Raw genomic sequence first — 27283 nt, 5'->3', positions numbered from 1 at the left:
GAAACAGGATTGGAGCTCAAGAAGATTGCAATTTTGTTGTCACATAGTAGGAGAGGCCACTATGAAAGAGAAACTTTGATGTCACGAATGAGATGCATGAGCCAAAGGAGTTTGGTAGCAGTGAGAGCCAAGACACGAAACTCAGATTCACAACTGGAGCGAGAAACAATAGGTTGTTTCTTGGCACTCCAAGAAATCAAATTGTCACCAAGTTAAATAGAATAACCAGATGTAGAACGACGATGATCAAGGCATCCTGCCTAGTCTACATCCGAATAAGCAACTAAAGCACCAGCAGTGGCAAATGGGTGAAAAGTGAGACCAAAATACAATGTGCCCTTAACATAGCAAAGAATGCATTTGACAGCAAGAAAGTTGTCTTCAGTTGGGGAATATAAAAATTGACTGACAAAGTTAACAGCATGAGCAATATCAGAACGTGTGATAGTCAAATATTGGAGAGCACCTACGAGAGATCTGTAAAGAGTGGGATATGAAAATAAAGGACCATCAGCAGACAGGTGCTGGGAAACAACCATGGGGGTGTGGACTGGTTTGCTATCAAGTAACTAAGCTTGTGTGAGAATGTCTCGTGCATATTTCAACTGCCTAATACAAAGATCATCAGTGATAGATGTAGCTTCAAGACCAAGAAAGTAGCTGAGAGAATCTCAATCCTTAGTAACAAACTCAGAATTGAGCTTGCAAGTAAAGCTGTCAAAAAGAGAGGAGTTGTTGCCTATAATAATGATGTCATCAACATAGAGAAGCAAATAAATCATGTTAGAATGCTTATGAAAAACAAAGAGTGATGTGTCTGCACGACTACAATAAAAGCCAAGTTGAATGAGGAAAGAGCTGAAACGCTGAAACCAGGCGTGAGGATCTTGCTTTAGGCCATAGAGATCTTTCTTTAACTGACAAACATGATTGGGAAAGCAAGGGTAAATATACCCAGGGGCTGTTCCATATAAACATGTTGAGTGAGATAACTGTTAAGGAACATATTTTTTACATCAAGTTGGCGAAGAGGCCACTTGTTGGTCACAATAAGAGAGAGTACAACACGGATAGTGGTAGCCTTAATGACAGGACTAAAGGTGTCAGCTTAGTCAATACCAGGTACTTGTGTGTAGCCCTTGGCAACAAGACGGGTTTTGAGGCGCTTGATAAATCCATCGGACAAATATTTGGTGCGAAACACTCATTTGGAACCCACAATGTTGGTGTTGACACATCAAGGAACCAAAATCCAGGTACGATTATTTTGCAGGACTTGAACTTTTTCATCCATGGCAGCAAGTCAAGCAGAATTCTTAACAGCAGATTTGAATCTTTTAGGCTTAGTGGATGCAAGAAGAGCAGAAAGAAGTCCAGAGGATCCCACAAGGCTGAGATGCGTCGGGTGGTAAGTTTTGAAAATACCGGCTTTGGCTCATGTGAGCATAGGGTGGGCCAACAGAGCAATTGAAATAGGAGTTCAAGAAATGATAGGCAACTTAGTGATGGGATCATGAGAAGCTGGGCTGGGTTCTAAGCGTGGTAGAGAGAGACCTACATGAGAGTTAGTTGTCTGCAAAGCCTCATCCATTGGATTAGTACAAATAATACACAGGGTGGATCCAGATTGAGGAATGTATTGAGAATGTGGTGCAGGAGAAGGTAGGGACATGTTTGTATGGAGAAGACTAGGTTCCAGAAAATTTGACATTTTGAGGAAGGATATGGGTTGGGCCTGGGAAGTATGTTGGAAAGGAAAGTGGTTCTCATCAAATTGAGCATGGTGGGTGATATAAAGTCTAGAGGTGGTGGGGTCAAGAAAATGAAAACCTTTATAAGAGGAATTATAATCCATAAAAATGCAAGAAATACTACGAGGGAAAAATTTGTTAGTCATGTAATCACATAAACAAAGATAAGCACGACAATCAAAAAGATGAAAATTTTCATAATTTGGAGATGAACCATACAAAAGCTCAAGATGAGTCTTACCTCAGAGAAGCGGTGTGGGCAAACGGTTGATGATGTAAACTGCAGTGCTAAAAGAGTCAACTCAAAAGTGAGTAGGAATGTGAGAATGAAAGAGGAGTGCCAAACCGCACTCAGTCACTTGACAGTGTTTCCTTTCGATGCAATCATTTTGGGCTGGTGTATATAGATAAGAGAGTTGATGATGAATGCCAGAGGTACAAAGATGTGCTTTAAAGCAGTTGCTAGTGAATTCTGTCCCACCGTCTGAAAAAAATTTATACGAGCAAAATGTTGATTTTCCACAAATTTTTGAAATTGAATAAAAGTATTATAGAATTTAGATTTCAATTTCAATGGGTAAAGCCAAGTGAAACGGGAATAGTCGCCAAAAATAAAACATAGTATGCAAAATTTGAATTTGACTTGACATGTGAGGGGCCTCACATATCGCAATGAATAAGATCTAACACCTTTGACGATCAATGTTCATTACGAGTATAAGGCAAATGGCGATTATTCGCAATTTGACATGTACTACATAACACAGGAGATGGCAATAAAGAGGTAAGATGAAGTTGTCCTTGTTTATTCAAAAAAGAGATAATAGAATTATTCACACATCCAAGGCGAGCATGCCATAAATCATACGAAGCATGAAGATATTTATTTTTGAGAACAAAAACAAAAGCAAAATTTCTGCATTCTAGCACATATAAGCAGTCATCTCGTTTATCGGTTGCTACCGCCTTTCCCTCTTGGCAATTCTGAACAGTGAAAAAATTATTAGTAAATATAACGGATAACAAAAAATCATTCGTTAATTTACCAATGAACAAAAGAATTTTAGTGATGTGAGGGACAACCAAAACATCTAATAGTTGAAAACCAAGGGAAGGTGAAATTGTACCAATGTGAGTAATGGGTAGGGACGCACTATTCCCGACAATAACACAATCTTTAACCATATAAGAAGTGGGCTGGTCCAAGTTGGATAGGGCTGAAGTCATGTGGGCCGAAGCTCCTATGTCTAAATACCAATCCGAGGCCTCATGGCCAAATATGGAACACGATGAGGTGAGGGTTTCAGCAAGTTGAGCTTTAGGGGCATGACCATGATGATCATACCTTTACCTGCATCAATCCGCATAGTGACCCTCCACTCAGCATATCCGGCAACGTGGGGGGCGTCTTCTAAAGGAGCAGCCCTGTCCTCTTCCAGGCCACCAGTTTGGTCTTGATGATTATGAGAGGAATGGTTCCTCTAGTTCGGCTTCGTGGAGTTGCAATTAACAATAGTGAATGCCGCTGCGGATGGGACAGCAGGCTCCAACAACTTTTGAAAGAGTTCAAAGCTCTTTACTTTAGGCACCAAATCTACAAAATAGGGTAAAGGGGTGAGGGCCATTTGTGCTGTGGTGAAGCTAGAGAATTCCAAACCGAGACCATGGAGGAACCGGTGCACCTTGTCGGTGCCATCAACAGGCTGTCCAATAGTATCTAGTTGATCATAGAGGGCCTTGAAGGCTCGAGCATACTCTGAAACAGACTTGGTGTCGCGTTTCATTAGCTGCAAATCATCCTTGAGACGAATTTCACAGGCCTTAGAGCATTGGTTGAAGATGTTCTCTAAGGCAACCCAAACCTCGCATGAGGTGGAGAATCCCACGACTTCAGCCATGGACTCCTCGGTGAGGGAGAACAACAGAAGGCTAAGGAGATGTTGGTCTGTATTTTTCCATTCCATATGTTTGATGTTTAGTGTCTGAGAATCCGTAGGGTTAAAACGGGGTGGGGGCTCAAGAGTTCCATCCACATGACCGATTCGGGCTTGGCTCTCTAAGAGGGGAAGCAATTGGATCTTCCATAGGAGATAGTTGGAAGAGGAAAGTTTGATTGTAACCATGTGGATGAGAGTATTGAAAGGGAGAAGAGTGGAGGAGGGTTAGGCAAACCTGGGAAGGGAGGTGGGATTGTGGGAGGTTAATCCACAAGGGCTCTTGATACCATAAGAGTGTTTGGAAAGCACCACACAATTGAGTGGTGAGTCAATTTCATATATAGACATAATTACATATTCATATATGGCAATTGCATGTATGGAAGGATTACAATGAATAGAAAGAATTAAGTTACTACAATTATGAGTCAATAGATATACAAATGGAAAGCCTTAGATTAAGGCAGAGGATCCTCAACATGATCCTCAACATATATTACCTTCTAAATTCCATACCTTAGTCATGGTTGCTTTGAAAGCCTCTGTATTGAGGTTCTTTTCCATTAGGATGAATATCAGTAGACATTTGAGAGTTTTCATGTCTGCTCTTTTAGTTTCCTCCGCTGCAAAAGCTACCTCATCTTTCTTAGTCTCTGTTAGATTGAAGTTTGCCCACAAGCTCGCTAACTCTTTTGCCATGTTTGCTAGGCTGTTGGTTCATAATCAAATCTGATATCAGCCTTAATTCAGCTCCACCACCTTACCCTTCAACAGGGAAGGACACGCACCTTACCCATTAGGGAAAGGACTCCTAGTGGGAGCTACCATTAGTATAGAAGTGTGTACTATATTTTTTTAACTTTTTTATATATATTTTTTTTCTAATACTTTTAAATATATATATATATATATTTAAAATCACAACATTATTTTAAAATATTTCTTTAATCACGAAATTTAAAAAAGAAAATTAAAAAATTAGTAACTGTAGCTCCCAGCGGAGCGGTGTGCTTTATGAATAGGAGTGGGACAAATCACTCAAGTGGGAATTCGGGTAACAGTTGCAGAAGAAGACAGAGATTATAGACATTCACTATGCATTAATGAATAAGTGAAAAGTGCGTGAAAAGCAAACTTTGAAAGGATGCCATGACCTTCCCTTTCGACTCTAGTTTGGACCCGTTGGTGAAGGGGAGTGGGTGGTAGCTTGGATAATAATATGCAGAAGCCCATAGCCATAGGTGTTGTTTCTATGTCTCCAAAACCAAAGTTGCTGTCTTTCAATCCTTAACCTTATCTAATTAACTATAAATGAAATGGCTCTTTGTCACACCAATCAGAGGGGTTGTTTGGTTTCTCTTTCCCTTTTTTGTTTGTGAGTTTTGATTTGGTGCACGTCAAGAGTTACCATTTCGGTTCTCTCCGGTCCTACCCAAACGACGTGCATGGCAATATTCTTTTTTCTTTTCTTTTTTTTAATCAAATAAAATATTTCCTAAAAAAACACAATGCCAATATTATGGCATGATGTTTGAAAGCTGTAATCAGATTCAGCACATGCATGGTTCTTCAATTTATCGATATCTCTTAATCTCAATTCAAGAATTTTAGAGAAAATTTGTCTGTTCTATGGTAGGTTTGGATACAAAAAATCTCTTTGACTAGTATCATTTCATTTTATTATTATAATTTTATTAAATTTCAAAATAAAATATAATAAAAAATTCAATTTTTTTAAATATCAAAATAAAAATAATATTAAAAATTTATATTTTAATAATATTTTATTCAACTTTCAATTTTCATTACATATGATATCATATTTTCTTAACTTAATATCCAAACCTCTCCTTAATAATGTGTTAGGTTCGGAATATATCGAGTCAGTGAAAATGTATGAGATGCTCATAATCTAGCTTATTTAGTTGAAAGTATCAAAACTCACAACCACCTTGTGTTAATATTAATTTCACGTTGAATTGAGGTGGTAAAAAAATTTATGTCATATGCAAATAAGTCAATGACGAAAAGAAAAAAAAAAAAAAAAAAGTGGTTGATCTAATAATGAGAGATATTTTGACTAAATGCTTTAATTGTATTACTATGTCAAAAATGTTTTATGTTTTAAGTTTTGTAATAGTTGTGAGTGTGCTAAAAATATGTTTGGATCAATTAACTTTGTGAATTAAGAATTTATAGAAGCACTCGACATATCTCAAGAGTATGTTTGAGTATATTCAAAAAGAAAAAGTTCTATTTGAATTTGTTTTTTTTTTTTTTTTTTTGAATATACACCAAGCAAATTGCTAATGATCTTGAAATATCAGATTACATAAGAAAACATCGATATTCATTTTTTGTGAATGTACTGAGTCACACAATAAGCAGTGTCTTACGCATCAAACTTTTAAATATCATAATTAATTGGCGAGATGAAAATGGATAATTAATTTTAAGCTACAAAGATCCATTAAATTCTATCAAAAAACCCAAAGGAGTTGAAGGGTGGTGGATCGTATAATGATTTGGTATTACAATCACAAAAAGATTCCATAAAAGTAGACTCACAAAATTTCATATGATACCTTATATTTATTTTATAATAAAAGTAGATTTACAATCTAACGTACTACATCAGTTTATGTTTTCACTCATTTGAGATCTCTTTTTTTACTGTCCTCTAGCTTACTCAGATTAAGTGAGTGTTTGATTATGTTTGGAAAGAAAACTATGAATCTCATCTCATCTAAGTGTGCAAACATTAGCCTAAAGAGGCATTTTTCTCCAACGAGTTATCCTAACATCCATGATTTAGGGAAGCCAGTTTGATGTAGTACAGTTGAAAGTGGACCACATTCATCACATGTTCAGTGTAGAGGATGAGTCTCATCGATTTTACAGTGCAGGCTTGACACATTCAAAGAATTACGTAGGATCAAGAAGGAAGAAAATGAATATAAGTCGATGAGATCAGGAAAATATAAACACCTGTAATGTTTTAACATTGAAACTAATTATCAATGGCTTTGCATTAAGAAGAAAAAACTAAAAGACCACTCATATTGAACTACAAGTACAGAACTTTCTATGCTGTGTTATTCTTTCAGATTTTACCAAATCTTCCACCCACAAACCATTTTCAATCATTTTAGAGAAGCCAGCAATTCGAGATCATTTTGCTTTGTTAAATGACCTTGCAGCCTGATTAAATTTGGCTCCCTTCCCTCGTGAGGAATGTTTGAAGATGGAGAAACCCTATAAATCCTTTTATCAAACAAAAAAATTCCTGTAATGTAAACAATTTACATCCATGCTTGTAGGAAAATAGAATATTTGACAGATAGGGAAACAAGAATAGGGGGCATTTTTTTTTTTTTCAATTTATAATCAGTAAGAGAATTTTATTTTTCCATTCATAACAAATTTCATTAAAAAAAAAAAAAAATCCCTATCTTCTGTAACAGCCAGAGAACCATACATGCTGACTAGTGAGAAGATACAGAACACGCCCTTGTGCATCAACAAATATTCACAACATTTCAACCTTCTCGCGATACTTTAATTTAACAAAAACAATAAATATCCTAGGAACATGTCACGCCAATTCTTCCTTAACAATCACACGCATGAACATGGCGATGGGAGGTGATTATGTGGTTAGAGTGTCAGGAAGGGTATTGGAATGAGATCCAAGCACTTGTCCACCCACATCAGGGAAATTCTCATATCCGGGCAGAGGGCCAACCGTCCCATCAGCATCTACATGCAAAGGATACTGGAGAAGGTGGCCCTTCAATGGTGTGAATTCTGCAGTTGAAAATCTGCTCCAGTTATCTTTAGCAATCTCATTCACTGTCTTCACACATTTCAAACTCTCTGGCTCCTCGAAGCATGCATCTTTCACGGCAAGATGCTCAGACCACAATGACATTCTGTATCCATAAACCTGCATGTGTGCATAGGCTTAAACCATATTCTGAATACAGGGACAGTGGAGTTCTTGTTACTTGTTAGAGAACCTAAGCAAAAAAAACCTAAAGTGAAAGCACAAATCTTAGAAAAGATTTAGCACCATCATCACTCTTTCTCACTCTCACCAGCCCCACCAAATTGGATGCCAGCCACCCAAAGGAAGAAGAAACACATCTAATGTGAAACACATAATTTAACTGTCCCATTGTTTCCAGTAACACCCTCCTCCAAGCCCCAAGAAAGACGCTGAAATGAAAACTTTGGAATAAATTAATAAATGTCAAGCAAGACAAACTTTACAGACCTGACCGCGTGGCTGCTTCTTCCTTCCAGCCCAAGTGTGATGGGGTTGATATGCAGCCACAGCTAACTCTGTGTCCTTTGTACCAGCCATGGATCTCTGGTTAATATTGGCAGATCCCACTATTACGTATTCATCATCAACAATCATTCCCTTGGCATGTACATAAATCATAAACCGCTTGGACTTTTGTGCATCCGAGACCTGAGAAAAGTTTAATTATGGACAAATAAAAACGATTTTCTTGCAAGATATAAAACAAAACTATATTTCAATGACAAGTTAATAACACAACAGGATGCATAAAATTTTAAAATTCTGTGAAACCCCATTGTATCATAGAGAGAGAAAAATAAACAAAATTTAAATAGAACACACCTGAGGAAAAACAGGAAAATGGAAAATCACATGACGGACAATTTTGAATATGATTTTTTATTACATGCAATTTGCAATATATATGGCAAGATAAAGTGTTGTCCTATTTAATAAAGAAAAGGGCACAATTCCTATAGCTAAGATAAGTCAAAATTAGAGACCAACAAGATCATTCCATTGTCAAAATACTACAAAAAATAACAGATAATTCTGAGATTATTTATTCTTCTAGTAATAAAATAGAGCAAGCCCCATTAAAAAACTAGCAGAGACACGTTAAAAGGGCTAAGGTTCTTCAAGAAAAAATCAAAATAACTGCAGCAACCTACGCAACTAGGCAGGATTGGCTCAAGAATTTGTAGAGCTGGAGGCCTGGACAACCAGAAAACCCAATGAGTTCCATTCTTTCCTGTGCTTTTTAGACAAAAGAATTCAATAATTGATACATGTAAATGAAAAAACAAGCAAGGCAAGCCATTTGATAACTATTCCTTAGGACAACAGATTGAACATGTATGCTGGCATCATTCAGCTGAGAATAGAATTTCATATTCTGTTTCAGGCCTTAATTTAAATAGACATTGATGTTTTGCAGGCACTGCTAATATCCTTATAACCTTTTTTTTATGGCATGGAATCCCAGAGACTGCGAATGCAACATGTCTTTTTACCCAGTTGAGCCCTGGATCTGTGTGGTGCGTCCCCATCATAAAAATCAGGTAACTCATCAGCTTTTCACAGATGAAAATGGCCCCCAGAAATTGTTTGCACACAAGGGTTCAAACCTTAGACTTGAGCCAATCACAAGGAGTTACACCTTACTAACATAAAGACAGCGGTCTTCAATGATACTGGATTATCTCATAGATGAAAATATTAAAATTCATCTTACTGGTGGGTTGATTTGAGCAAAAAAGCTCGAGACTTAAAATTTTAGGGACAGTATATTTGAGTGCATAATTACTGTGAATTGCATCTGAAGGCAGTGGATGTTAGAAATGAAATAATTTCTTAGCATTAGAAAATACAGACCAACTACTTCCAATAATCATGACAGTTTAGAGCAACAGAAAAATAGAATTCCTATGGACTATTACCTTAACACCATTATCACTCGACTTTTCCTCAGGAATGTTTTCCCGATTACCAAGGCAATAGAAATTGAGAAAATCTTGAGGATGCGAGTCCACGCGCCCTGTGGCTTTCAGTTCCGTTGCAACTACATTGTACATCATTTGCATTGTTTGGCTCTGCAAGAACAAGTGTGTAAAAGCTTGGACGTAAATTGCATTGCTTCTCCTGTTATTATCTATATTAAATGCTTTTTGTACTTTCCATGTGATATCTTCGTATCAAAAACTAAAACCAAGAAGAAAAATAAAGGATAACATGCAGCCTATCCAGGTGAGTCTAATAAAACTTGGGGAATTGCAATCAGACACAACCAGGTTGCCAAGAATACAGCCAATAGATTGGTGGCAATGTAAGGGAAGACTACTCTTAAGGGCTAGCGAAACAGGTGAACGGTGCAAAAGAAAAAAAAAATTATTTAGTTTTTTTTTTTCCGGTTTTTATTGTCAGAATGTACCAACTATTTGTAGCTATTTTGTCTGTCTCAAAACATGTATCAATACTTCCAGTGTGTACAGTTCAGAAATTAGATAAAAAATTACCTGCCAAAAGAGAATTTCTTGCACGGTTAAAGATTTTGGATCACCCTCGGGCCACATTGGTATGACAATATACACTGCGAATCTCTCGTTTGCTCTAATTTTACTTGCAATCTTTAATGCCAACTCCATTGGTATTAGATTATCAGCTCCTGCTCACACAATGAAAGTAAAATACTTGAGAATATTCTATTCAACAAATAAGGAGGATAATTGGTGTTCAGGACATGATTTTTATCCAAATATATATATATATACAGGAAATAAGAATCACAGAATGCAAAAGCCACAAATAATCTGAGGGAAGAATAGAGAGAACGAGCAAACCTGTCCTTGCGTTGGTGAAAATTAAGTGCAATAGTAGCAATGACTAGTGTCAAACCTTGACAATCTTAATCAATTTTTGTGGATGAATTAGCATGTGGCAGCATTTAATACACATAGATAATGTGTAAACTAGTCCACTAGGAAAACAGATAGAAAACATAAATATAGAAACTACTTCTCAACATAAACTGCTTGGATTCTGAGATCTCAAGAACATTAGTCTTATACTCCACTAAAAGAGAATTTTGATCCAAGGTTTGAAACAAGACTGTATGGACAACTAAGTAAAACACCAAGGAGTAACAGAAGTTTATAATCCCGACCTGCATTTTTATATGATGGCCATGCATACGATGATCCAAGAAAATACTGATTTTCAATATATATGAAATGTTTAGCAGATCTGATCGCCTGGATGTATCCTGTTTGAATGCTTTTATCTATAACCAAATTTTTGGAGTAAATAAGGTTCTGCAGTAAAAGAAGGTTAATCTGAAATTAGGGAAGTATAGAATAATGTACAACCAATATAATGGAAGTAAAGAGTCACAACAAAGAGGTGATGAAAATCTTACCAATACAAATTGTATTTTCGAAATAAATTGAACAAGGTAGAAAATATAAATAATAAAGGGAATGAAAGGGGAGAAAACAAGAAAAGAAGATCATACACCATCCCGTGCCTTGACAGCATCAACGATTTTGGGAAATCCTTTCACTGATCCTGAATCAATGGACCGAAGAATCTGCAAAAGTCAAAATAAAGGCCCTGATATTGAATGGAATAATTGGATCAAAAAAGGAATTTTTCATCCTTCTGCCATAGCACCATTCCACCCCCCCCCCCCCCCCCCCCCCCCCAAAAAAAAACAGCCCGGGGGAAGGGGCCAAAAAAGAAAGGAACTTTTACTCGAAAGAAACTCGCAAATCAAACCTGAACATGCCAGCATTCAGGATCATCTTCACTGGAAACCCACAAGCTAGGATCATCTTTCGGAGCAGATGCAGTACCATTCTTTAAATCAGATATGTCAGGACTTTGTATCCAAGAGATGCGTTCAATTTTTATTAAGGAGTCATCTTGCCATTGGGTGGCAACCTTTTTTAGTAGTCCAAACTCTTTCCATCTCGTTGCTTTCCTCCAACGCTGCTCAAAGTTTATAAGAACATCGTATGCAGCAGGCCCTTCAACTCTGCTGTGCAGGTCATGCCATGGTTGCCTAGGAGCCTTAGTTCCAGGCTATTCATAGAAAACATGGGGGCAAAGCACAAGGACATAAAAAAGAAACAATTGTTACAGCATTAGTGCTAGTTGAGCAAGTGATCCATATAAAATACACAAGTAGACTGTAGAATGCAGACTAAGAAATCATTAAATCAAGGAAAATTCAATTTCACAATTGATAAAATTTAAAGAATATAATAAGAAACAAAATTCTCAGTTGTACATTGGTATGTAGTACAAAGATAGTTGACAACAGACAATAGAGAAATAGCAGCACTGGAGCTAGAACAGACCTGAGTTAATAATTAATCTACATAAACTTTATTCACCTAAAACTTGTACCCACAGAATCACAGCTATGATATATATTGTTCAAACGTCACTGTCCTGTCAATTGGAAGAACATTCTGAATATAACTTTTAAGCACACTAGAGAAAATTGATAAATAGTGCCAAGTATTCTCTTTTTTCAGATAAGACAAACTCATGAATAGAAATTCTGCTCTTATAGCATCTCTGTATAAATGATAATGGACAACACAAGGAAGCTAATTAATACCTTCCTAATCCTGCAGAAAGCTACCTAGCCAGAAGCCTAAAATTCCAAAGAAGATGCTAAGTCCATCATATTATATTCCAGGAATTCCCCAGGCCTATGGTTATAGGACCACGAGGGAATCCCATAGCAACATTATTTCTACCCTGAATTAAGACAAGTGAAGCAAAATGGTAGAATGCCTACCCCCCGGGCCGCGCCGGGGGGGGGGGGGGGGGGGGGGGGGGGGTGGTGGTGTGAGAACGTTATATGTCAACAACTGTCACAAAGAAACTATAGACGCCTTCTCTTGCCTGAAAGAAATGATGAAAAGGAAAATATACAATCTTATTAGAAGGTACACAAGATTCTGCAGGATCTCTTGTGGAACTGAATCAGATATGAGTTTAAGCTTTATCTAGTCAGCTGGCCAAAGATCTGTACTCCAGTTTCCTCGAGAGGATTGTGAGTTAAACTTGATGGCATTCAACTGGACCATGCTAGGAAAATGGCCATGGTGCTTTGCCACAGAAGGCAGATGCCTTACACCAGTCAGTGGTCGAAGTCAAGCATGAGAATATATAGGGAGGGTGGTGCTCTGACAATAAAGGCAGATCTTATGGAGTTGGAGTGTGGAAAAACATAAGAAAAGGGTGAGATATTTTCTCTAACTTTATCATATCCGAGGTGGTCCAAAATCAAATTATAGTATGATGTTTGGTGTTATGATCAGCCCTCGAAAGTAGGTTTTTTTGAGTTGTCCAAAACTTGTTGGGGAAAACATCACTTTCATTCAATCAGCATGAGATGAGATGAGAAAGTTTGGTTTTGTGTAACCAAACCAGCCCTTATTCTTACTCTTCCAAAAAAAAAAAAAAAATCTTTGAAATTGTGGCCAGCGGGTACTCCTTTTCCTTGGGCATTTGGTGGAAGAAAGCTCCTTTGCAGGTGGTGTTCTTGGTGTGGACAACTACCTTAAGAAAGATTCTAACTACTGACAATTTGAGAAGAAGCCTAGTGATGAACTGGAGCTACATGTGCAAGAAGAATAGGGAGACAATTGATCAGCTTCTGCTGCACTGTAATGTAGCTAGAAGAATATGGGGGCTTACTCTTCCATCTTTTTGGTGTTGAGTGGATGATGCCCCAAACAGAAGTAGTTGTTGGGTTGCTAAAGAAGACAAAATGCATGTCAATGCAACATTGAGTTTTCGCGGTTGGTTCCTTTAGGTGCAATGTGGTGCGTGTGGAAGGAGCGCAATGCCCGGACTTTGAGGATTGTAAGAAGAAAGCGGATGAGCGCAGATGAGCTTAGATGAATATTGCTAAAAACTATTTATATCTGGTGGTCATCTAATATGTTTTCTAGTTATCTAGATTTTATGTATTTTGTTTTCATTCCTCCCCTAGTTGAGTGTCCTCACTTCTATACACCCCGTGTTGTGCCACTTTGCGCTTTGAAATTGAATTGCTAATAGAAAAACAAGGTACAAAGGCTAATAGATTCTACGAAACCATGATTACATTCAAATGATATCGTGGTGCATATAAAGTAGTTAGAATGTTCTATAAACAGACTGTTTTGCAAGAAACTTACAGCAAATGTAGGATTGTGGAAGTCATCTTGAAATATGGTGTCAAGATCGCGAAATAGTCGGTGCTCAGGTGTATCATAGCGACCATCACAAAGATCAATCCCTCCCAAAAATGCAGTTATCTTACGATTATTACCCTGTGCTTGTGTGTCAACAAGGACACATTTCTGATGGTGAGTAAAAAGGGTTCCGACAACCTGTATAGAACCATCACATAAGCAACTTCAACAAGTTATTCAGATTAAAAGAAGGCAAATGGCATTATAACGATGAAAGATACCAAAATATAGAGTATTAATGAATTTTTATTAGTAAAAATGAGATACCTCGATTGTTTGAGACCTGCATGGGCCAGACCAAAATTGATATTTATTTTTTCCAGAAACATGCAAGATTGGGAAGTGGAGGAGTTAGTAGGTTTTTACAGTTTTCTTTACTCCACGAAGATAGGAGGGCATGGGAGAGATAGAATGCTGTGGAAACAATCAGGGAACAAAAAAAAAAAAAAAATCTGTCAAATCATTTTATAAGGTGTTGCAAGACCAGCCCATGAGTTCCCTTGCAAGACCACCAGAATTGTTCCCTTGGAAGATTATATGGAGGGTTCTGGTGCCATCGAAAGTTGCATTTTTTGCTTGGACTGCAGCTTTGGGTAAGATTTTGACCGCTGACAATTTAAGGAAAACGGGGATGATTGTGTTGGAATGGTGCTACCTGTGCAAGAAGAATGGCGAAACAACTGATCATATTTTTTTGCATTGCAAAGTGGCGAGGGTGCTTTGGGATGGCATCATATGTAGGGCTGGGTTGAAGTGGTTCATGCCCATGAGGGTGGTGGATCTCTTAGCTTGTTGAAAAAGGCACCATCAAAGTTCACAGCTGGCTGCGATGTGGAGGATGATCCCTTTGTGTTTACTGTGGTGCCTATGGATGGAAAGAAATGAGAGATGCTTCAACAACAAGGAGAGAACAGTGGGGGAAATCTGGAATTTTTTTGTGTTTTTTTTGGTCCAATGGTTTTCGGCTATTGTACTAAAGGAGGGGATGTTCATGAGTTTTTTATTTACTTTCAGCTTGCTAGAGTGTAATTAGGCGTCTCTTTTGTATACCTCTTGTGTACATGGGCTTTGCCTAGTTGCATTCGATCAATAAAGTTTATTACTTAACAAACAAATAAAAAATAATGAGATACCTTGAATACACAAGTAAAAAAAAAATGTTCACCTAAAGATTGGAAAATGTTACATACTATACTTGCAGCTTAATCTAATCCGCCATGCTGACATCATATTGCCCATCAACCATTGAGTTTTTTCCTTTTTCTTAAAAAAGAAAGTTATGATGCGATGGCTGATGAGCAGTGCCACATAAGCACAATGGAATAGGAGTAGTGCCACATAAGCAGAATGGAATAGGAGTAGGGTGAATGTGTGGTATATATAGATTAACTTCCTAAGGAATACATTCTATGCGAAGTTAGTACATAAACAAGGATTCAAGAACCAATACAAATAAAATTATGACTAAACCAGACAACGGGACTAGTAATAAATGTTGAAAATGGACAAATACTACAAGAAATTAAATCATTTAAAAAAGACAAAGTCACTATCCCAAATTTATTAAAATAATGAAATAAAGCTCGCCTGCTGCTTGATAATGCCCATCTTACTGCTAGCGTAGCGAGGTGACAGCACACACGAGACGGATGAATGTTTGAAGAACTTCTTGGTCTCTTCATCATGCGTCGCCATCACTCCTTGCTGCAATCAATGCTAATTTCACATTACAACTCAAGAATCGCCTAGATTTCTCAATGCAAAAAGATTGACGGTAACATCAATGGTCCTCGTGATCATCTTTAGGATTGATTGTTCAATACAAATACGCAAATTGTACTAATATCATCCAATACAGAAACCCATTAACCCATTACCATGAATTGGACAATTTATGGAGCACTTCACTTGTCTGCTCATCCAGAGATGATGCCAGAGATGATAAAAGAAAAATATCTATCTGAACCAATAACGCAAATTGTACTAATATCATCCAATACAGAAACCCATTACCATGAATTGGACAATTTATGGAGCACTTCACTTGTCTGCTCATCCAGAGATGATACCAGAGATGATAAAAGAAAAATATCTATCTGAACCAACAACACTAAGAACTAAGGTTTTCAAAACACTGCCTGAAAAATTATCCAAAAAATGGAGAGGATGGGATCGTATCAGAGTCAAATTACGAAATGCACGACATCATACGCACCGTTCGGATGACGAGCTTGTCGTGGGAGGACTTATCGTCCCAAACCAACAACAAAACCCGCACGCCCTCTTCGGACTTGTACTTCAGCAGTTCACCGAGTGTTAAATCCCCACCGCGCGGCAACTTGCGGGTTCCCTCCCGAATCAGCTTCACCTTGTGGTAAATGGACCAGCCAACGATGTAAATCAAATGGTGAGCCTCCGTGATAGCATGGCAAATATCCTCCCAGCATGTCTCTTGCTTGAAAGCCTTCCCTTTCTCCAATTCTATCTCCGGCAACAAGTTTTCCGGTATGTGCGCGTCTTGGTACAACGTCACGTGGCATCCTTTCCTCAGCGGGAAGTATGTGTGCCTCACGCCCTTGTGTTCAGGATCGCCCGCGATGCCATGTTGGTACAACGGGTTTTTCTCGGACGGGGTGAACTTCAACTCGAGTTTGAGAGCAGTTTCCGGCTTCGGTGGCGCCCCGGAGGCACCCAGTATTGGGAACCAGCCGGAGATGAGCTCGCCGGACTGGATCTTCTGAGCCGGGATCTTGACGGTGCCGATGATCTCCGCACCGAACATATCATCATCCTTGACCTGGAACTCCAGGTTGACTACTTGGTGCGCCAGTGGAATGTAGAAACGCTCGTTCCACAGGGGGTCCTGAGCGTTCTTGAGGACACGGGTGCGGGCCAAGGTGACTTGTGGAACCGTCACCTTGACGTAAGGGTCGCTGGTAATGATCTTGCGGCGGCGGTGGATCTTGTCGCCGTCACCACCACTGCCATCGGGATTTTTGGCGGTCTCTTCAGTGGTTTTAATTGTGTCACAGACGGTTACGCAGCGGCGGAGATGCTGTACCACGACGTCCATGTTCGGCAAGCGCCGGGCCTCGATGATTGTCAGGTCGAGGTCACCGTGGAGCCACGTCATCAACTCAAGGTCTGAACGGCGCTCCGCCATGGAGATGCAGAGGTAAGAACAACAGCGGCGATCACAGTACCAACTGCCGTACTTTATCCAACTGGTAAAGCATGAGAAACAAATAACACTGACAAAGGAAAAAGGATCTAGTCTCTTGCTTGCTACAGAGAGTCCAGCCTCGTGTGGATGCGGGGATCAGTTACAAAATTCAATCCTTAATTAAAAAAAAGTAGTAAAAATGGATGGTTTTAAAGCAGAATAAGATTCGGAATGGATGTTGTTTGTGTGGGGGAGAGGGGGAGTTTAATGGCGATATCAAGATAAAGGAGTGGGACAAATCACTAAAGAGGGGTTACGGGTAACAGTTGCAGAAGACGATAAAGATTATAGACACTCACTGCACGTTACGAAGTGAAAAGTGCGTGTGAAAAGCAAACTTTGAAAGGACCACATGACCTTTTCTTTCCGCTCTGGTTTGGTCCCGTTGGTGAAGGGGAGTGGGTGGCAGCTTGGATAATAACGATGCAGAAGTGGCAGCTTGGATAATAACGATGCAGAAGCACGTAGCCATAGGTGTAGTTCTACCATCTCCAAAACGGAAGTTGCCGTCTTTCAATCCTTAGCCATCTTTAAATATATGGCTCTTTGTCACACTAATCAGAGGGGTTGTTTGGTTTTTCTTTCCTCTTGTGGTTGTAAATCTCTTCACACAGTCGGTGGGTGCAGTCGAGTCACAATAGTCTGACACAGTGGCCCCTACTTCCTCTCGGCATTCACTTTCTTTCTCCCTCTCTCCCTTCTTTTGTTTTTTCAACAGATGGCCCTCTGGTTCTGAAACCGTATACCAAACCCCTATCTCTCTCTCTCTTACGGCCTGCATTTGGATTTAAGTTTGAATCCTGATATAAGAAATCTGAAAATATCCGTTGGAAAAGTATTGTTGTAAGAATAATTATGTATTAATTTATATATTAATATGGTGTAATTGATTAAAAAGTAGATTTTATTGATAATAATATTAATTTAAATTTTAAATATGAATAAATCAGTATTTATATACAAATTAATACGTAACTGCGTTTATTTATAACAAAACTCATATCCGTTTTATGTCTGTGTACTGGATTTTCCATGTTACTATTTCGGTGCTCTCCGGTCCTACCCTCGACGTGCTTGTACAGATGGCAATATATATTTTTTTAATTTAATAAAATATTTCCGAAAAAGACAATGCCAATATTATGGTATGTTGTTTGAAAACTGTAATTAGATTCAGCAAATACATGGTTCTTCAATGTATCCATTTCTTTTAAGGATAGTTTGGATAGTGGAAAAAATATTATTTTTTAATATTATTATTATTTTAGATAAAAGTTAAATAAAATTTTGTTAAAATATTATTTTTTAATATTATTATTATTTTAAAATTTAAAAATTTTAAATTATTTATTATATTTTATATAAAAATTTTAAAAAATTATAATAACAAGATGAGGTAAGATCAAACCACTTCTATATCCAAAATAAGCATAATCTCAATTTAAGTATTTTAGAGAAAATTTGTCTGTTTTATGGTAGGTTTGGATACAAAAAACTTTTTTATTCATTTCATCTCATCTCATCTCATCATTGTAAATTTTTTAAATTTTAAAATAAAATATAATAAATAATTTAATTTTTTAAAATTTTAAAACAAAAATAATATTAAAAATTTATATTTTAATAATATTTTATTCAATTTTTAATTTTTATTTTATATCATTTTATTTCATCTCAACTTAATATCCCAATCTCTCCTAAATAATACGTCGGGTTTGGAATATATCGAGTTAATAAAAACGTACGAGATGCTTGTAATCTAGTTTATTTAGTTGAAAAACTCTCAACCACCTTTTGTTAATAGTAATTTCACGTTGAATTGAGGTGTCAAAAAATTTATGTCATATGCAAATAAGTCAAGGAGAAAAAGGGAAAAAAGTCGTTGAGCTAATAATGAGATATTTATAGAGCTAATAATGAGATATTTATAGAAGCACTAGACGCATCTCTGAGTATATCTTAATGAAAATATCTATTCATCATTTTAATTCTCGTCATTTTTTTATTATTTTATAATATAATATTAAATAATAGATTTATAAATAAAATATAATAAATAATCTTTAATCATCTAATATCATATCATATGATGATAGGAAGATAATGAAAATTATGATAATGGCTAACATTACTCAACCTTTAAATATCATAATTAGTCTAAAAATTCAAATTAAACAATAAACCTTATAAAGCAAAGAAGCCTAAGGACGGTGATAGTTTTAATCACCGGGTGCTATAATTATAAAAAGATTTTAAAAAAAATAATTCACAAAACTCATATGATACTTTATATATATTTTATAATAAAAATAATTTTATAATCTAACTTATCATATCAATTTATTATATATTTGTTTTTTTGAAATAGCAACATAGTTTATTTGGACATTTTAATATAAAAAAATCTAGTGATAAGCATAACTGTATATTATTATTGTATAAATTTAATATGATTGGTTAAAAAGTAAATTTTATTAAAAATAATACTAATTTAATTTTTATATTTGAAAGAATCAATATTAATATATAGATTAATATGCGACTCTATTTATATAGTAAAACTCTTTTAACATATGGTGGATTGGGATCTAGCTGTGAATGCATGGTTGCTTATAATTAACGCCAATTGTAGAAGATGCCCTCTTTTGACAAAACTCACGTGGAAATATAGATGAAACGGCACCATCACAATTGATTGCAACGAGCTAATTGGAGCTAATTGGGGTTCACTTTTTATGCTCTATTTTAACCAAACGCCAGTGGAAATTGGGTGAAATGGCAACAACGCAATACATTGAAACGAACTGGTGGGGCTCACTTTTATGGTCCAATTGCCCTAGTTAATGTGTGATGCTTTCTGGTGTCTTTTCTTCGAATTTTCCTTTTTTTGGTTTTTAAAGAAGTATATAATATTTTTTTTTAAATGTATTTTGCCGACATAGTCTACCGACATAATTTGTCATGATTTACAACAATACTGTCAGCGCAGCCCAACCTCCAAGACAATTAAACCAGTGAATTAGTTTGTGGTCCCAGCCCGATCCATACTCAAACATCAATAGACTATGAATAGAAATAATAAATAAAGATTGCTCCTGAAAATTAAATAAATAAATAATTCACATAATATTGTGAATCAATCAAAATAGAGAGAGAGTTTTAAACATAAAGAGAGAATGAGAGAGAATTTAGAAAGAACTTCTGTTATTGATTCATGTTAAATGAACTTAGATACACCCATATATATAGGGTTACAAAAGTCTTAATTGACGACTATGACTTGGTCAATTACGACGGCTAAATGTGGTCATACAATACAAGATGGTTTATAACACTTCCCCTTTGGATGACCATATTTAAAGAATATGCCTCGTTAAAACCTTGCCAAGGAAAAATCCTGTGGGAAAAAACCAATGGCGAAGGAAAAAGAGTACATTATTCATATGTATCGCCGAGTGCTTTAGGATTGCCTCATTAAAACCTTGCAAATGAAAACCCAGTGGGATAAAACCTTAGCGAAGGAAAAAGAGTACAATCAGCACAAGTCTTCAAGACATTACTTCCCCTGAAAAGTGCATGATAACAGGTCTTCCAACCTCCGCATTCCAATGTTCTGCATAATCTTCTTAAATGTTGCAGTTGGTAATGCTTTAGTGAATAAATCTGTCAGATTTTTTTACTTGACCGTACCTTCTTGATATCAATTTCAACTTTCTTCTCATGAATTGCAATGATCTTCTTGTGTGTATCTGAAAGATAACTCGCATTTGTACATCCAACTAACTGTGGACTTGATCTATGTTGATAAAATAATCACAACTGGATCTTTCTGCTGATCACTACTCTTCTGGAGTTGTACTCTTCTGGAGTTGTACTCTTCTGGAGTTCTTGTAAATAACACAGTTAGTGGAGAATTCATCAACATTAAACCGCTAACCTCATTTTTAATAAAAACGGTGGCCAGCCTTTTGAGATCAGACAAGCACCGCAGATTTTCAACTCCTCTGTAGGTGTCAGGCGTGCTGTTAGGTGCTGCAGCTGTCAGCCGTGCTGTCAGGCGTGCTGTCGGGCGCCGCAGAGCTATGAAGCTATATTTCGTCTCTTTTCTCTTGCTTCACGATAGATGTTGTATCATAATTTTCTCTATAAAAGATATATTCAGCTCATCTTCATTCACATCTCATCTTCTTCACTTTTCTGTAATTATACTGCATTTTTACTCTGCAATCTCTTTCTGCATTTTTACTCTGCAATGGCTCAGCGATCTTCTCATGGCCAATATATGAGGTACTCTGCACCTCGTTCATCAGCTGTTCCTGCTTCTACCACAGGTGCTATCAAGCAATATAATGATCTGACTCGTAGGGCAGATAATGAAGCTATCTATGAGCTTGTAAGTCTCGGTTCCCGATACTCATCATCCATTGTCGCATTTTCTCAGCGACTGCAATCCAGAACTTGTAGAGTTGACGATCTCCACGAGAATATTGCTATACTTCAGCGACTTCTTCTGGAGTCCAACATGAAGATAGAATCAATAAAGCAAGAGAATAGGAATTTAAAATCCTTGCTTAAATCTTCTTTTCGATTGCCCACCGCTTTAGATAGGGATGTCATGCAGATTCTTGAAGAACAAGAGCATTTGAAGAATGAGGCAAAGTGCCTTAAATTTCTGTAATTCTTGTTTCAAGATAATAAAATAATATTTCACAAATATTCATATTTGTGTTTCTATCTTTTGGTAAATGTTCTGTGTGCTCCCTTTTATTTCTTCTTTAATAATGCACACTTCATATCAAACCCATAATATGAATCTGAAATACTAATTGTATTAAAAGATGGTATTTCGTGACTAATAACATCATCCATCTTCCCCTTGAAGCCGCAAGGGTTTCAGATTTATATTTCAAATATGTGCAGTTTTTATGAGCTCTTCTGGAGCCTCAATGACATTTAAATCATATATATAAACTGTAATAATAGTTTGTTTTCATTTGCGTTTGGATTGCTTTAGATTATATAAGGATCTTTGAAACTTGATAGAATACATATTTCCAGATGTATTCATATTAGAAGCTTCAGACATTTTCTATCTTTCAGGGATTTTCATATATATATCATGATCCAATGATCCATATAAATATGCAGTTAATCATTCATATCCAAACTTTCGATAACTTTCAAGCTAATAAAAATCTTAATATGATTTCAACCACTTTAAAATCATATTATCACATTTTCATATTAAAAGCTTCAGGCTTTTTATATCATGTATATAAATATCTACTGATATTTAACAAAAATCACATCTTTAAGTGTTTGGACTTCAAGTCCATATTTATCACATTTTACTTAGTGATATCAATTCTGCAGGAATTGAGAAACTGACTCGTGATTTATATATCACATTTTTATTTCCTTTCCATAAATACCCACTGACATTCAACAAGCATCACCTCTTTAGGTGTTTGGACTATAAGTCCCGATGCATCATATTTTACTAGTGAATCAATTCTGCAGGAATTGTTTCTTTCAAATATTGGCCAATATTTTACGTCGGTATTCTTCGACGGTTCTTGATTCACTTTCTCCATTACTTCTGGTAATGTCAATTGCCATCTCATATGGAAATACGTTGTCGACAACGATTTTATTTCTATCCATAATTTCTCCATTATTCATGAAATGTAACGAGATCTCGTTATTTTCAAGTACCTGTCCCTCTTCAAGGGAAGACATTTTCATGAAAAACCTCTTCAGGAGGCACTCTTCAAGAGTTTATATAGGAAAATTTTATACAAAGAATTTAGATGGACTTTATTGCTTGTTTTGTGGGTATGGCCTCTTCAGGAGCACCAAATTATTTGTACCTTTCTCTTTTGAGATACTCTATCTTTTGTATCGATAAGTCTCACATGCCTTTATACATATTTTTAGACTGCTGAATTTCTTAATTGTCCTACAGGGACTTCAATCCTCGCTGGGATTTTAGCAGCTAGAATATGAGACATTTTTATCTTATTGCATCCAAAATTTAATTATCATCTGAACTTCTGGTTCACATATGATAATCAAGATAACGTTGAATAATTTCATCTTATTTGCTTCAAGCAAATTTTTCTTTTCACTTCTGGTGGTAAGACTTTATAGTAAAAGAATCTTCTGGTTCTTTTATGGACGTCCATATGAAAATCATTCGACTTATCGTAATTGATTTTGGATGATCAAGATAACCATGAAAAGATATAAATATTTTGAATCATATCACCTTTTGATGCATCATAATATTTGATTCAATAATTTGTATAATATCATCTCAAAGAGAAAGCTTACAGCTTTTCCAATACGAGCTTCTGGCCCGAAAAGATATTCATTATCACGTCCAATCTCTTAGTTTCTTTGAATGAAACGCATTATTCTTTTCACTTCAGGGAATAGAATGATATAAATTCATTATTATTCACTTCAGGGAATGATGTAGATCTAGTAAGACGTGAATAATGATTCTTATTAAAAGCTCATTATTTTGTTCAGTCACTGAAAGACCTGATACAAATTTATAATATATTGTGAACGTTTACATTTTATATTATTACTTCAGGAGCACATTCGAGACGTTCATTCAAATATATATTCTTTCCACAATTTCAATTATGCAACTTCAGGTGCATAAATCATAATGAGCTTTTGGTACAAGTATCACTCATATGAGATACTCAATAAAATTATTGATTTAGGGCGATCCTTCAGGGATGCTCTATTTCCATTCTCAGATAAATCATATCATCAATAATTTATAACAAGTATAAATAAATAAAACTTTTATTACTACAAAACATTGTAGAATATAAAAATTTTTTATAATAAGATAAAGGAAATACATTAATTAAAAAGGAACACTTTCATGATCAACTCTACCACTAGAATCCTCAAAGAAATCAGAAACATCAAGACTTGTAATATCTTCTCCATTTATAGAATCTAAAGCATATGATGGTTCAGTAAAATTTGTTTCAAATTTCTTTGTTTTTTTCTTTTATAGAAGATTGATATAAGTCAACCAAGTGCTTATCTGTACGACAGATACGAGCCCAATGTCCAATCATACCACATCTATGGCATCCATCTTCATCTTTCTTTAAAAATTTGTTTTGGAGACTTTTGCCATTCTCTGAGTTGAACCACTTCTGGTGGTACGGTGTATATCTATTATTGTCCCTTTTAGTGTGGTCACTTCTAGGACCTCTACTTCCATAGTTTTTCCTACCACGTCCATGCCCTCGTTTTCTTTGAAAAGATGCACCATTCGCTTCTGGGAATGATGTAAATCTAGTACCATTCACTTCAGGAAATGATATAGAACCAATAGGACGTGACTGGTGATTTCTTAACAAAAGCTCATTATTTTGCTCAGCTAATAGAAGATAAGATATAAGTTCAGAATATTTTTTGAACTTTCACTCTCGATACTGCTGCTGCAGGAGCACATTCGAGGCATGAAAAGTAGTATATGTCTTCTCTAACAAGTCATCATTAGTGACTTTTTCACCACATAATTTCAATAGCGAGCTAATTTTAAAGAGTGCAGAGTTATACTCACTAACACTCTTGAAGTCTTGCAACCTCAGGTGCATCCAATCATGACGAGCTTTTGGGAGGATTACAGTTTTCTGGTGTTCATATCTCTCCCTTAAATCATTCCACAAAATAAGTGGATCTTTCACCGTTAGATATTCAGTTTTTAATTCTTCATGAAGATGGTGCCGAAGGAAAATCATTGCTTTAGCACGGTCCTGCAGGGACCCTTTATTTCCTTCTTTAATTGTATCTCCTAGGTTCATCGCATCCAGATGGATCTCAGCATCAAGGATCCAAGATAAATAATTTTTCCCAGAAAAGTCAAGAGCAACGAATTCCAATTTTGTAAGATTTGACATTTTTTACATATATAAATCAAGAATATAAAAATATATTGAAAAACTTACTTGAAATAGAGGACTATTAGCTTCAAGATCATCAGAACTTTCGTGCTGATAACGTGTTGTGAATCAATCAAAATAGAGAGAGAGTTTCAAACATAGAGAGAGAATGAGAGAGAACTTAGAGAGAACTTCTGTTATTGATTCATGTTAAATGAACTTAGATACACCCATATATATAGGGTTACAAAAGTCTTAATTGACGATTATGACTTGGTCAATTACAACGGCTAAATGTGGTCATACAATACAAGATGGTTTATAACACATAAAAATTAATTTTTTAACTGTTGACATTGGATTTTACTTTTTTTTTTTTTTTAAAAGTAAGAACAGGCACGAGATCTAATTCACACACAGCACAAATCATGATATTTTGAATGTGATGACTCATTTTTGCATATATTTTTACTGAAAAGTTATTTTTAATTTAATTAATATATTAGTTTATTTATTTTAAATTAATATATTTTAATTAGTTTTTAATTTCTTTGATATTGTGTTTAATTTATTTAGTCATTTTATAGTTTTTAAAATCGTTTTCGACAGATCTGTTTTAGTTTTCGGAATGAGGACTAGACCTCATTTCTTTTCCCTTATTTTTTCTTTTCTTTTCTCTTTTTTCTTTTTCTTTTTTCTTTTTTATTTCTTTTTCCTTCTTTTTCTTCCTTTTCTTCTTTCTTCTTCCTCCTCTCCCACGTACACACAGCAGCCCCTTTTCTCTCCTTCCTTCCCTGCCTATTTGTCAGCCCGGTGCGCCGCCGTCCGGCTGCTGTGTAGTGCACCACCCCTACCATTCTCTTCCCCTCCCACCAGAGATCATCCCCACCAATTTTCAGAGCCATCGGACCAGCCGTTAGCCGCCACGAGTCCCTGGAAGTCACGGCACCTGCTCTGTTTTTTCCTTGTCGCCGGTTGCTTTCGCAGCCCAGAACCGCCGCTCGCAGGCGGAGTGGCCTACACCACCCACCCAGTTTTCTTCCACTCTCACTGGTGAACATCCCCACCAAGTTTCACCTCCATTTGAGCCACCGTTAGCCACCACGAGCTCCTCCAAGCCACACAATTTTTCACCGATTCCGACGCCATCGCACCACCTCCGGCCACCATCTCTTTACAGGTTCTTTCCCCACCTCTTGCCGACCTAAACCACCCATTTTCGACCTAGATCCGTTGTCGGAGCAGCTCCCACGAGCTCAACTCCGATTTGAGCTTTTTCCGCTTCCTCCGCCTTTTCTACCACCACCCACGTTCAAAACTCGTTTCCTTTAGTTTCATAAATATCTCAAGACCATTCCCTATCAATTTCGGGTCTTAATTTGTCCCCGTTTGAAAGTGGGTAATTTATTACCTACAGCAACAGTGTAAATTACACTGTTACGTTGCTTTTCTTCCGCCGTTTGCAACGCTGCGAGCTTTCGAAAAATACCATATAGCGCTGTAAGTATTTTTCAAACTCTACTTTTAGATTTAAATATATTTTGCTCTTACAATATTTATTTGACTGCTGGTTGGTTGATTCTGGACTGAGTCCGAGAAGTTCGGGGGTCGGATGAATTGAGGACGGAGTTGTTTGGTTGATGTTGTTATTTGTTTAAGATATTTATGTCTTGATGTTTGTTTTGTATAGTGCACACATGTTCATGTTTAAAAAGGAAAAATCGGATTTTTCATGTAGCATGCATGCACATGTGTTTGAAAAATGAAAGCTGTGCTGGTAAGCGAGAAATGATTTTATGGTATATGTGAACGGTTGGACTGACTGGTTTGAGTTAGAGGCACGCGTAGGGATAGTGGTAATTAGGGACCGTGGTAGAATCCCGCCTCTGATTCCTACCTACGGTGCTCGCGTAAGGACGGTGGTGAGCAGGGATGGTGGTAGAGTCCCGCATGTGATTTTCGCCTACAGTGCTCTGACGGTCTGGTTTTTGGGCCATTATTGGGGATAATGGTGAGATTATGTTTAAAGGATATGTTTTAGGCTAAATGAGACTTTTGGCATGAGTTGGTGAGGAATACGTTTTTTAGGCCAAATGGGATTTTGGCATGCATGAAAAAAAAAATGTGATTTTATGAGATGTGAGCATTTACATTCTTTTATGCATATTATGGAGTTTGTTATATTTTTATTTAATGGTGTTTAGATTTTACTTACCTGCGACACCATTTTTGGTACCGTAGATTTTGGTACAGGGATCGAAGAGGAGAAGAAGACTGCGCCCGAGGATGCGGCTCCGCCGGAAGTCTGAGTTAAAGTTAATATCTTGTTGTTACTTTGAATAATATTTGTATTTTGTAATATTTTAATATATAAGTTTTGATCAGTTTTGT

General features: G+C 36.6%; 1 protein-coding gene across 2 annotated transcripts; it reads right to left on the bottom strand.

Moving 5' to 3' along the window:
- Positions 1 to 7035: 7035 nt before the first annotated feature.
- On the bottom strand, positions 7036 to 17541 carry LOC122317572 (phospholipase D delta-like). 2 transcript variants are annotated; one of them, XM_043134722.1, is made up of 10 exons: positions 15966 to 17531; positions 15338 to 15454; positions 13694 to 13888; positions 11271 to 11576; positions 11008 to 11082; positions 10660 to 10807; positions 10013 to 10161; positions 9437 to 9589; positions 7965 to 8165; positions 7036 to 7634 (listed from the first exon to the last, which is right to left on the bottom strand). In XM_043134722.1, exons 1-10 carry the CDS (start codon positions 16911 to 16913, stop codon positions 7338 to 7340), a joined length of 2589 nt encoding a protein of 862 aa, XP_042990656.1. In that variant the 5' UTR covers positions 16914 to 17531; the 3' UTR covers positions 7036 to 7337. The 2 variants fall into 2 exon arrangements, with proteins under 2 accessions (XP_042990656.1, XP_042990657.1); XM_043134723.1 differs by lacking the exons at positions 7036 to 7634; positions 7965 to 8165 and adding an exon at positions 8516 to 8711 and having other exon boundaries at positions 15966 to 17541.
- Between the last annotated feature and the right edge of the window lie 9742 nt (positions 17542 to 27283).

The sequence above is a fragment of the Carya illinoinensis genome, chromosome 7 (assembly GCF_018687715.1).
Source record: "Carya illinoinensis cultivar Pawnee chromosome 7, C.illinoinensisPawnee_v1, whole genome shotgun sequence".
NCBI lineage: Eukaryota > Viridiplantae > Streptophyta > Magnoliopsida > Fagales > Juglandaceae > Carya > Carya illinoinensis.
The sequence above is the reverse complement of the archived record's forward strand: the minus strand, read 5'-3'. Positions and strand labels throughout refer to the sequence as shown.

Coding starts and splice junctions, on each gene's coding strand:
- LOC122317572 (XM_043134722.1), bottom strand. CDS start 16,913: ATGGCGGAGCGCCGTTCAGACCTTGAGTTGATGACGTGGCTCCACGGT. Junction 15,455..15,965: donor ACAAGCTCGTCATCCGAACG/GTGCGTATGATG, acceptor CATTGATTGCAG/CAAGGAGTGATGGCGACGCA. Junction 10,808..11,007: donor CTGTCAAGGCACGGGATGGT/GTATGATCTTCT, acceptor CTTTTACTGCAG/AACCTTATTTACTCCAAAAA.